The 13,723-nt window shown below is 36.4% G+C and overlaps 1 protein-coding gene across 4 annotated transcripts in view; it reads left to right on the plus strand.

Moving 5' to 3' along the window:
* Positions 1-13,723, plus strand: part of LOC139769877 (uncharacterized) — a 288,097-nt gene that overhangs the window by 11,039 nt on the left and 263,335 nt on the right. The window contains exons 1-2 of one of the 4 annotated variants that reach the window (XM_071701357.1): positions 399-734; positions 8,890-9,064. In XM_071701357.1, the coding sequence (XP_071557458.1) occupies positions 8,891-9,064 (174 nt within the window). In that variant the 5' untranslated portion in view covers positions 399-734; position 8,890. Of the gene's footprint in view, positions 1-398; positions 735-8,245; positions 8,462-8,889; positions 9,065-13,723 lie in introns of those variants that run through there. The other 3 variants (XM_071701363.1, XM_071701360.1, XM_071701356.1) reach the window with 3 other exon arrangements.

The raw sequence follows: 13,723 nt of genomic DNA on the forward strand, positions 1-13,723 counted from the left end.
ACTACCCCCCGCCGCCTCGTGAGTAAACGCTCTCGCGTAGCTGTTGTTTGATAATCTGTAGATGTTTCGACAAAGTTTCGCGAAGTGCGCGGCCATGTTGGTGCCTGCGCATTGCTGGCGCCGACGAATTCGCGAGTGACATAAAACTTTTTTATTTACCGCGTTCGTGCTTACACACAGAGACAGACAAAGGGGTGAATGGAGAAGGGGATGGCTCGGCCGTGCGGAAGGAACCGTTTCCCCTACTCGAAGTCTACCTACCTATCTCGTATATAATCGCTGAACCCCCACCCCCCACCCCCCCCCACTGCCGCCGCCGCCACCACCGCCGCCCGCCTGCCGCTTTCCAGCAAAGTTTTCCGGAGATCCTGGAAACTGCGAGAAACGACGAGGGTGAAGAGGGGTCGCGCGCGCCCGACGGAGGGGAGAAGCGACGATCGCTCACCACCCCCGTGCAACTCTCGCTAGCATCCCTTTTCAGCGGATTCTAACCTAGTAACGAGTTTTGCTCTGTCGGTAACGCCAGGACGCGTGCCAGCTATAAACGTGTCGCGTGCTGCGCTGACGGAAGGGATGAATAAAGTGGAGCACGACGCGAGATACGATTGCCGCGAGATGACTTGTCGTAATCGCGCGTAACCTGCGGTCTAGTTGACGGAGATGTGCGGGACGTGACAACGTGTAAATCGCGCGGATAGTTTGGCGCATCGCGAGGTTTAATCAAGACGCTTGAGGTATGAATTATTCGTCTGTATTAGAGGTAACGCTTAAGTCGGTCGGATGACGGTGGATAAAGATTTTTTTTTCACGCACCGCACACGTACACCATATGTCGTGCATTGCCCAAGTTGACGGTTGTGCTCTCGTGTCGCTTGAGTAATTCGAGAACCGGTTGCGAACGAGTCTCGGCAATATTTCGCACGTTCGGCATGCAACAGATTTTGTTTCCTCTTTGTGCTCTGTAAGTTTTTAACAACGCGAAATAGACGTTTCTTGTGTTTGAACATTTGTACTTTTCACTATTGCACACGTCATTGAAATCGAAAGAATTCTACTCCACTAATTTTTTTAGTTATCCCCGATAACTCTGGTTACACACTTTATAAGTTCTCTCTTTTTAACAAATTGAGATATATACGAGTAACGAGCTGCTATAGCGGGTATAGAGCTATTTGGACGCTCGATGGAGCATGGGCAAACACGATATTTATGCTGGAGTAAGCCAGGTCAGCTGATCGTCTGCTGGCCCGACTATATAACGATGCTTGTTGTGAGAGTATCAACGCTTTTGATTATCGGGATTCCGTGCGCGCAGACTCAATGCGAGATTAATTCTCCGCGAGGGAACCCCTTTCACTATGAACTTGCCAATACCAATCCGTCGCACGTTCGAAAGTTTCGCGAGCGTCGAAAACTTTTGCGCCTCTCCTCTAACCGAGTGAATTCTGTCGGAAACCAAAAACTCTAATCTACATCGCACGATCAACTGCCAGTTTGACGTAAAAAAAAAGCAATTGTGAATTGAAGTTATTCGGTCAATTTAAACCTCAGTAATCGACATAATTAAGAGTTATTATTGTACAAATCTACACTTTATTTTATTTACATTTAATGTATAATTTAGCTTAATTTTCATGGTAAATTTTACTTGGTTTTTTCACGATTTTTTCAATATTTTTTATCATGCTTTTATAAGATATTTTATGTGTTTATAATATATTTACATAAAAAGACTATCGTTTGTTAGTTCACATCTTTAATGTAAATGACAGTAATATTGCGTAATTTTAATTAGGTTAAAAAATATTCTTATGCCAAATAAAGTCAAATATATCTACATTCACATATAGACCTGTAAACAGGATGACTGTTATATCGGATTTTCTTTATTATTTTGCCTCATTGTTTTGCCTCAAGCTTTCATTGCATTTACGATTCACGACGTCTATTTTATTCGCGCGGGAATACTACGAAAGGAGCCGCCGCTCCTTGGAGTCTCGCGTATGAGACGCATCGTAAACAATGTTCCGACTGCATAGTAGCGCATGTGACGCCGGCTCGATGCATGGCCAAGCAGAGAGGTACTAATTAAGCCGACTCCCGCGGTGTAATTCCGCGTTGTCGGCATTGTGCTTCGAATTCCACCAAGTGGCTGTTGGCCGGGCGCTTTTGGAGTCTCCCGGAGCATGGTCCGAAGCCTTTCAACCCCGATTCCATGGCGTGTGCGTTTCGTTCTCGACATCGTCGTCGACGTCATTGTTGACGTTCACGTCGTAATCCTCGCCGTTTTCTGTTATTCTTCGACGTAGAATCTCAGAAGAGCGCAGGTTGCAGCTTAATTCCATATCGTTTTGGACTTTTTTAAGTAAACGCCAACATATCATCTCGGATAAATGTTTGGATTGGTATTTAGTTCTATTGCGATTCTTTTGTTCTCTCTTCATATTGTGCGTCATTATAATATGCACAATAGCGCGTATTACGAAAAGGAGTGCCGTTAATTACATATGAAACCCCCAACATTTTTTATTTATGTTGACAAATTTAGGAATAACATGCGCGTAAGCTTTTGCATCACAAATGTAAGTAACTGCAGTTTTAATGAAGGATGCGAATGGAAATAAAAGTAATCTCTCCACCGCGTTACATTAATGTCTTGTAAATATTTATCAATAGATCAAGCTTATGCATTTATATTGATCCAGAAATTATATTTCGTTTAGCATTGTTTGAAATTGTTGCATACACGGAACGATACTTTCACGTCCATTAGTGCTGTTGACTTTACACTTGATATTTGATATTTGAATACACTTTAAATTTGATATTTAAAATTTCCATTGGTATTTACGTGTGTGTGTGTTAATAGAATATATTTTAAAAATTATATATATATATATATATATATATATATATATATATAATACAAATAAAACTTGAATCGCACGATAAAAAATTAACTGCTAAGCTTATAAAATAATATATCTGTTTACTAAAAATAGCAATGACGATGAAAATGACAAGTAGCATTCTATTCCTGCGAAAGCTATTTTGAATACAAGTTACATTTCTCTTCTTATTCCGTTTTGGTCCAGGGTACGATAACATGCTGTAATAGGAGATGATAAGAGGGATGTAAACTTAATGGGACAAAAATAGGATTTGAATTTAAATAATGTATTTTCGTCCCAGCTGTATTTATGACATTTGAATGTATAATAAAACGTACTCTTTTGTTATATTATTGCATCAGATAAAAATAATAACACATTTAGATAATTTTGTAATAAATTGATTTGATAACTTTTGATAACTTGGTGGTATAACTTGAAACATTGGCAGATTCTAGGCGGCGGGGGGGAGGGCGGTTTGAGGTTAAAACCCCAAATAAAAGAAATCAGTTTTATTGGATCTGTTTGAAAAAATATAAGAAAAAAATGTACTAAACGTTAAAGCAGGGTCAAAAGTTTCACCATAAGTTCTCGTTGATCCTGCAGTAAAAGCTAAGCGTCCAAAAAAAAAAAAAATATTAAATCAAATAATTTTGCTGAAACTTCTCCCATTATCGACGTCAGAATCCGCCAGTGACTTGAAAATAGTTTAACGTCTGGATCGATTCGAAGAAGAAATAGTACGCCAGTGTGGAAATTTTTATGGAAGACAAGTTTTGTAATTCTTTCGGAATTTTGTACTATTACATTTGTAAAGCAGTCACTAGACGGATACTCGTGACGAAAGTTGGAATCGCGTCGTTGAATCGACACATTTCTATATGAGCTCAGTCAACCATCAGTCCCCCTTTTTTATAGTTTCTATTTCTTTTCTCCATCTCGCCTTCTATATCCGACGAATGTCGCTTCAGAAGTTCGAAATGTCGGAACTTCACCGGAACGCAATCTTCCGTGTCGTATACTCCGCGGTAGCGATGGGGAGTATGAATCTGTCATAGTCATCCGCATCTTCTGGACAGTTCCCGCGAGCGGATCTCTGTTTTCAACAACAATATGCTCACACGCGCGCCCGTTTATCACGAGCGGAATATTTTTACGGTGGCTTTTTGCTGCCAAACATGCGAATGGAAAGTCCGAGTCATTAAAGTCTTTGTTTACCGGAAGAACTGACGTCTCGGAATGAACGATAGCGACGATATCTCAAGTTACGGTATCCGCCCGGTAGTCGTCGTCGTGCTGACTCTCGGCGAAAAGACTCGAGATCGTCGAGAAGTTGCGGATGCCGGGACAGACGAATGGGAAGTAACGGGGAGCCAATCGTGCGGCTATAATAGCCACGCAAAACTAGTCGGAGAAGTATTGGCGTGGGGCATCGGATGCCCGATCGACCGGGACTCTAAGTTTGCGTCTGCATAGTCAAGGGAAAATACGTTAAAAAAAAGAAAAAGAAAAGTTGACAGAATCGGAAATCATCTCGGAAGTATCTCCCGTTATTTGCGATTAATCAATGATCACGTTTCAACGATGTAATTTATAAATGATGAAATAACGGAGGTCACATGAATAAAAATGAATCATACGCTCGGAAAACAAGAGAAAAACATTTGTTCCGAAAAGTATATAAAATAAAAAGCACATTTTGCATGAATAATCCTTTATTTTCATATTACCTTTTGGTTTTATTGATTTGTTCGTAAACGAATTTGTCATCGTTTTCATTGTAGCTATCGATAATCTAGCCGTATGAATGCACACAGAATTGAAATATACAATTTATGGTTGATTTATGACTTTTGTAATATATACATTACAAGATAAAAAAGTATGTAAACAGAATCACATAACTGGATATATTTTATCACACTAATGTGTTATTTGCACAGATAGAATAAATAATATAATAAATATATTTGTGTATCAATTTTTATAGCATTTGCTATAAATTAGCATAGTAGGGTGACTAAATTTACAATATATTGGTCATATGACTGCTCCAATATATTGTATATAAATTTAGTAGTATTCAATCTGACAGTTTCTAAGCTGAAAATTTTATTTAATATACTATATTTAAGATGTTTATTTTGAAAACGCGGACATTTCAGTTATTATAAATTTTTATCGATGATATAAAGGTTCGACTGAGACGATGATTTCGATAACCGTTCTCAGTCTCAGCCTCTTACTCTCAAACTTGCAGCATCGGCGTCAGCCCATCGCGGCGGCGAGAGTGGGGAAGTTTACGTCGTAAACTTCGGGTCTTAAGGGTGGAATTATAGTTCGGCGAAGCGAGCGCTGCGCTACGCAGTTGTTACCACGACGAGCGCTTTAAAAGTTGTTCCCGGCTCTTCGTGTCGGTACGAGGGGAGCAGGGAAGTGGATTCCGGGGGAATGGGGAGCGCGGGACGATGTGAAAGGAGCGAGAAGGGGGTGGAGACGCGGTTAAGTTGCCAGGAAACTTTGGTAAAACTGAAAAGTTAATTTCGTCGTGTTAAATTACTCGAGCGCCCGGGCATTAAACTTGCAAAAGTTGGTCGGATGACTGAAATACGTATCCTCCCTCTTCTCTTCTTCTTCTCCTTATCCCCCTTCTTTTCCTCGTTGCTTTTGCTTTTGCTAACTGTTCTAAGACGCGAAAGGATAGTGATTTGATTGCTTGCTCTGGATTGAAACATTGCACAAGGAGAAAGAAAACACTATACAATAAAATACAATCATTTAATACTAAATTCAAATTCGTTAATTCACGACCGAAATATGTACTCGATATATTTCCAGTATATTTTAATATATTCGAAATATATTCTAGAATAAATTTGTTTTTCTTTATATCAGCCTTTGAATGGCCATAATATTGTATAATTGCCTAATTAATTAATATTCTATTATTGTCTGTACGTCAGTTATATGAATATTAGTGCTCCATTAAATACATTTATTTCATATACTATAAAGTTGTGTTGAATTACTCTATGTAATTTTACCGTGATACTCTAGGTTATTAAACATACACGATATTATATAACTCTTTTGAAAAATCAATAGTATTTAAATTATAAACGTGATATAAAAAAAATAATTTTGTAGGAATAAAATTTAATTTGGATACATTTTAAGTAATAATAACATTCTAATTAAAGACAATCAAATTTTAATTAAAAATAATAAAATTTTAATTTTAAGTAAATTGTACTTTTCAAGATGTTCTTAATTTGTAGATAAGTTCTTAATTTGTAGATAAGTTGAAATGATGTTGAAAATTTGCAAATAATAACTTTTTATGTTTGTGCTAAACAAGAACCAATTTCAAGTTGGTCGATAAGTTTACAGAAAAGTTTGTCTGTTAGCTTGAAAACATCTTTTATATATCTATCTTTTATAAAACCTTTATTTAATATAAAAGTTTCGTGTTTAAATACTTATTAAAATAGACTGTTACAAAGTGGCATGTCTTGTAAAATCTGCTAAGCGAATCCATTGCAGATGTGATCGATCACACTTTATTTAATTCTCGGGTCGCGTTCCAATTCGGTTGAAGTTCACAAGAGTACGATCGTAACAGGCTATGCACGTTTATGGCAAATCGATTGAGAAGAAATAGGAAGTAGCGGAAAGAGTTGAGATATCGCTTTGCAAAAAATCTACTTATTCGTATAATTTATTGCAGATACAGTGAATTTTTTATTCAAAGATCGTAGATAATTTATGAATTTATCAATACCTGAATTGGAATGTAGGATCATGCAACGCTAATGTAATCAGATATGCGAGTCTTCTGAAATCACCAAAATGTGTTTTAGCAATAAGACCGTAAGAGATCGAACTAAAAAACGCCGATTACAAATCATAATTATACAATAAAGCCTTGATTTTTAAATAATTGTGATTTATTTTTGACAAGTTTCTTATTAGAGATCTAATTGCTAATATATCTATATAATATTAAAAATTATAAAGTAAAGATTTACATCGTAAGATTAACATAAAAAACTCGTAAAGAACATAAAGCAATTTATTATATACGCATGCAAGATCCTGATATAACACTGACTTGGGTATATGATAAATTTTTTAGAAATCTTTTATTTATTATAAACATTGCCGGTTTCATCAAGGCCGACTAATTAGAGTTATATGCATGCATTATGGCTGAATGCGTTTAATCGATCGGTATGAGCGGTCGTTGCGACTCGGTGATCAAAGCCGGTAATATTTGCAGCGTATCTACTGTGAATTGCGTCAAAATTAATCTCAACATATTCATTGCATCCATTCCATAACTGTGATATCCTATTATATATTCTTACCTATTAAAAGAATGATTGAAATAGAAATCATGTAGGCACACACACACACACACACACACACACACATCGCCCGAAATATTTCCGCAGTCATAAATTATGTTACATCGATAGTAAGTGAATCGATTATACATATACTCAAGATGCGATGTATTCGTTGTCCTGAGGAGTCGATTTTATATAACTGGAGATTACATGCGCGGAAAGATATATAAATGGGTACGGTTTTGTAACAAGTTACGTATAAAGGACGAGAAGCAATCTAATTAAAAGTTGTAGACTTTGTGATGTTACCACATGTGTGACGAACGATTTTGATAGCCTTAGTTAAAAAGACATCCTCGCTTTTTTCGCTGACGATTTGGTCGGTAAGGTCACGGTCGTAATCCTCGTCGACACGTACACGTGTTTGCATCTTGCAGCCAGCGAAGCGTCGTACGTATATTCATACGTGTGCATGTGTGCGCGCACGCGATGCGGCGCGTGCGTAAACACGCGAGGGAGAACAAACTTTCGCGACGGCTAGGGGTGAGCTAACACATCCCCGCATACGCGAGGTCGGCGCGGAGATGTGTTCCGCGCGTCGATTCCACGGAACTTATGCGAGTCGGTTCTGAAAAGATTCTTTTTCACGAATCTCTATCAAATATTTAATGTACTTTCGAGAATTAAAAATGTGAACTTCATCAAAATTTACTTATAGACCCATCATATCTGAAAAGTATATTAAAAATATTAAAAATTCAAGGAATAAGAAATTATAGAAACGTAGCTTGAAATAAGTGGGAATATTTATGTGATTTAATTGTGTAGCTGTAGTGATAATTTATTGATATTTGTGTAGGTTATTTCGATCACATCTATTCTCATATAATAATGGTAAACATTATAATTCTCTTCACCGGTATATTTTTCACATTCTATAGAACGGTCGACAATTTCGTAGCTTATCTAACAACCACGAAAGTCCGGACATCCGATATTTGGATAATCTGAGTTTGGGTGTAGTGGAAATCACGGCCGCGATTGTGTAGTGGTGAGAGCATGCGCGCCCCGGAGCTCTGTCTCCCTTTCGAGTCGGTCGCCCGTCCTTGTCTCGGAAAACTTTCCGGTGATGAGCTTTGTTGGTCGTTTCCCCAGCAGGACGGAAAAGTTAAATGCGAAAGTTTTATCCGATATCCAGTGCCTCTGCGCGCCCGGAAAAAGGTATCTACGCACATGGCTATCGTTCGGCTTGGTCGTGCGATTACACAGTAGCGTATTTATTTTATAATATTCGCAATACTTATATAAATAAAATTCGTACAGTGATATAGTTCGCGATGCAAGATATTAATATAATATAATTTTGATTTAAAACAGTGCGTTTTTGCCAAATATTTCTCTTTGACGGAACAAAGAGTAATAACGTGGATTCACTGGATTCCGGAATGTAAAAAAAAGGCAATAAATCCCAAGTTACGTGTTTCGCGGAAATAATTGCAGATGATAATGCTAGATTTTTGTTTAATTATATTCGGCACATGAAAAATGTTTTACGTGAAATTCGAGGAAACCAGATCCATCCTTTTGTACTAGCGACTAAATAACCGAATTGGTGCGAGTAAGTGAAGTGCGGATTTATCTGTTAACAGAATGGCGTCCAGGAAAACAAGACAGAATCACTCGATACAGCATCTGCTCGAGTTACCCTCGAACCGGGAGTCGAAATTATTGCGGTTTCCCGTGAAGGAGCACACCCAACTGCCGCCGTCCATGCCAACCCCTCGCCAAGTTCCGGTGACCGTGTTGCATCCCTCTCCGAAAAAGGTAAGTGGAACACGAATAATCCGCGGATAATCCGCGACAATCGCAGGAGCATGCAATCTCTTTGAAATTCGCACGTATAATTCGTGAACACAGACAGGCGACATTGTCACGTCTGAGACGACGTCGACGATGTTCTAAAACCGTACAAATGATCGAACTTAATAATAGAACGTCGAAGAAAAAGATCGCCCTACTTTTTAAGAGCGACATGATTATTACTCCGCGCGGAGAATAATCGTTGAGGCTTTAGCTCGTCAAGCATATCGAGTTAAATTAAAGAATATTAAGTGATCCTCTCCAAAGAATTTCTTCGTGCGATGCTGTGAGATATCTTTTACGCGTCATCGTAAGAGCCGATCCATTTTTTATTATCTCTCGTAATTTTTCATATTGCGAGATTATTTATATGCATAAGGTAGAAAATGTCTGTTAATTATAACAGTAATAGTATTTAAGGAATCTTAACAAAATTAGAATTATAGAAAAAGGAATGAATTTTATCGCGATTATTCGGTCATTTTGAATTATTATTGAATTATTCGCGCATAGAAGAATACTAATATTATTTATAATTTTATCCTTGGATTTCTCTATTTTGCACCTGACTATTAGAAAGTTGCGAAACGAGGCCGCAACGTAAAAAGATGAGATCTGCGAGGAACGTAAAACGAAACGATTGTAACGGCATAAACCGCTGACGTTTCACATTGTCACGGTAGCTTTTTTTATCGATCATTTCGTACGTGGTGGGACATTGTTATTACTCGTATAAATGTCGACGCAAGCTTGAATCCGTGACGCACAGCGGAAGAGATAATTTTCAGCTTTATCACTGCCATATTGGCGGTCTTGTATCTTTGTTAAAAATGCTTTTAATCTTATATGATAAATTGAGCCGAAATTAAATCCGTTATAGAGAAAAATAAATAAACAAAATTCTTGCATCTATATAATATCTTTACATTATCTATTTTAAAATAAATTCTTTTTAACTGAATTTTTTTTAAACCGTAATCTAAATTAATAAAACGCTATTTATTATAATGGTGATAAAATTTATGTATTATTTTGCAAGGAAGAAAAATAGGATAAATTATTTAAAGAAAATTAGAAAATTTATTTATTAATATCAAAATGTAACTAAATATTAAAAAAAGATTCAATATTATTATTGCATTCTGAGTTGTAGTTCATTATACAAATATATATAAACGATAATTTTATTATCTTCACTCACAATCAGATTTGTAACAAATAGCTATATTTATATTTAATATATTTAATATATTTATATTTAAATTTATATTTAATAATTTCTGTGCTAACATTATGTGATTCAATATAACTGTTACCAGAATTGAATTCTACAAAATATCTGTAATTGAATATTCTCGTTAAATTTTGAATTTTGCACGTCAGTATTAGAACATTATAATTATTATCTTACTATGGTTTATACTAGCTAAGGTCGATGAGTTATATTACATATAAATCTTTAAGATTTACATATCACAACTTTTATATCTCCTTATTAATAATAATTATGTATTTGCATTATTTGTATTAGACAGCTATCTGATTTTTCAAAATAGAGATAGAATGTAAATATCATTATCTCAAATGATTACCGACTTCACTTGCTATATTATTATCGGCCGATAAACGAGATATTCTTAGTTATTCTATGCTGACTAAGCTGAGAACATTTCTCGACTACGTTTCAATCGATAAGCCGAAGGCTGTTGCCGACGAAGTAGAGCTCTTCTTTAGCGTCACGGGATCGGTACAATTATGAAAAATGATAAACATTTATTTTATTTACAAAAACAAAAATGATTTTGAGAATTTCTTTAAATTTTATATAGTTTACTACATTTAAATTACAAACAAAAATAAATTGTATTTTAAATTATTATTGATTAAATTCGATATTATAAGGATTTTGTTCATAAATAAGTAATAATGTTTATTTTTTACAATATATATTTGAATTATTATATAATGGAACGCATATAAATGACACTGATGCGCAGAACATTGAACATAATTGCGAGAGGTCTTCCGCGAAAATAGGGATGGGTGCTTTACGGGCGTATAATTTGCTATTGAAATCCTGTGAATGGAGGAACGGCAGAAGCGTCTTGAGCATACGCAAGGTGTTGGGCGGGGACTGAATTTATGATAATTGCATAAATCAGAGCTTTCCTCCACAATAATCATAATCTATTGGGATAGTTGCGCGAAGTTAGCTATTTAGCCGTCGGCAAGGATCAGGGGGAGGAGATCGAGGGGTTGCTCTGCCCGGTCCTGAATAAGATAAAGCCGTTGCTAAGATTGAACCAAGGAGGGAAACCATTCTTGCCACAAATCATTGTAGATGCCATGCATTGCTTGGATAAAAATAAGTAATTTTAACAGTATGTGTAGAACTATTTAAAGTATAATTATAAAAAAATTTGGAATAATTGTTCTATATTAAAATTTAAGGCAACTTTCATGAAAATATGTAGTAGTAGAGACAGTTCTCTCTATATAGGAGAAAGAAAACAAACATAAATAGATTTTTGAAGATCAATAAGAAGTCGTAGAAGCGACGAAGTTAACAGGTAGTGGAACAGAGGGTGCCACCAGCAATTTTCTGGAGTTTGGGGATGGTTTCTTGTTTGAGCTCTAACTCTAGTTTCTTGCAATAGAAAGTAATAAATAATATAAAATATTCTTAATGTTGATAATATTGTAGCATAATTTTCTATTATTGCAAATAAATTGGATATTAAATTGTTCTTTAAAATATAGAGTAAAGTTTATAGATAATTGCAGCCTTTTGAAATTAATGCAGTACAATCTAATATATTCTAATAACGTTTGTTTACTCTGCTGAAAAGAACAGTTTTAAATGAAAAAATTGTGCAAAACTTAAAATATTTAGGCCGGTATTCATAGTCAGATCTTATTTCAAGATCGTCTTAAGTAATATTTTAAGATGCTAATATGGCTGATTGGTTCATAACATCTTAAGATCGTACTTAAGACGATCTTAAATATAAGATCTGACTATGAATACCGGCCTTAATTTCAAGCAATTGTCTTTATACTTAATTGGACTGGTATATTGTGTGGAATATTGTGCCTTTCCTTGTCAAAAAATAAATCTTTCTTTATTGCAGAAATACATTTCAAATAATCGTATCTAACGTGACTCGCGTTACCGTCGAAAGTTCGCTCATCTACGTCTTATAATATTATTATATGATACGGGAAGCGATTAGGGGTCGTATATTGTTTAAGGCTTTCATAGGAACGAGTGACACCTCGAAGTTACCGAAATTGACCCTAATGCATCCTAATGCTTTTAGTGGCCGGTGACGTTAAAACGCCATCAGCCTGGCTTCCCGACTATGGGAAATCGACGGCTGACTGTCATTTCGGAATTACTAGTGATTTCTTTATTAACGGTACGAGTCTTTGCACCGGCGCGCCGCTGGAATATTAATGTTGAAATCTCCGCCGTCTCAACTTTCATGGTCGTTACGGTTACGATTACGATTACGAGCAGCCGTTTCTCTTAAAGGCGAACCCTTATTCTACGCTATATAATATTCTTTCGACGTACATAGATAATCCCTTATATCCTCGATACGATAATGATTTGCGTTGCAATTAAGAAAGCAATTATATTTAAATAGAAATGAATGATGAACATTTAATAATATAGAGATTTTTGAAAGCAGGTTAAATTATAAGATAATATAGATGCCCCGTTCTTTAATTAATTGACATTATAGTATTAAAATTTCGCTTGGTTTATCATGATGGAAAAAATACAGTTAAAAAATTGATTTACTGTAACTTTATAACAAAGTAAACAAATATCTGTTTGGGCACGCGCTAATCTCAGGGTAGGTCGGAAAACGCGGCGTTAAAACACCGGAAAGCCAGCCCCAAATCCGCTTAAGGACGCGTATTTATTACTTACGGACGTCTGCTTCGCCTCGACCGCTGATTCGCCTCTTCCACGCACACGGTGTCACGGTAAAACAATATTCGGATTTATTTTTTACGGGTCGTAAGTCGATTGGTACCGTATCTCATTTTTATTGTCGAACAATCTATTTGAATTGGGTGAAAAGATTAATAATAATTGAAATAATCTCATGTGTATTTCAAATTATGCCAAATTTTTCGATATATATTTTTGGATACTTATGTATTCTATCATCGACTGTCAATCGGTCCTGCTCTTTGGAAATGTTCTTCTTTGTATTTTGCAAGATACTGTTAGCGACTCTCTCGAGGGAACCTGAAAAGATGAAGCACAGTACCCTTTAACTTTGTCGAGCTGTCACGTTGATCGGGGTTGGAACGAACCCTCCAATTCACTCGGTGGGAGTAGCCACGCGGTTGAGTGAATTTTTATGAATGAATGCGCGAGGATACGCAGATCCAAGGCTTTGGAATGTGCACCCTGTTTTCACCCCTGTATCTATATTTACGACAGTGACTCTCAGTTGAAAATTTTATCAGGCGTTCGTAACGAGGCGGTCGGGCGAGGCAATTTTTTAAATTAGCCGCGCTACTTTAAGGGACGAAATTCCGCGTTAAAAATAGAAGCTTCCGGAATATTATTTTGATCACTGATACTCCCTAGTGACACGCTTT

Source organism: Temnothorax nylanderi, unplaced genomic scaffold, assembly GCF_030848795.1.
Source record: "Temnothorax nylanderi isolate EJ_2023f unplaced genomic scaffold, tnyl_v1.0 TNYL_tig0025_pilon, whole genome shotgun sequence".
Classification (NCBI taxonomy): Eukaryota; Metazoa; Arthropoda; class Insecta; order Hymenoptera; family Formicidae; genus Temnothorax; species Temnothorax nylanderi.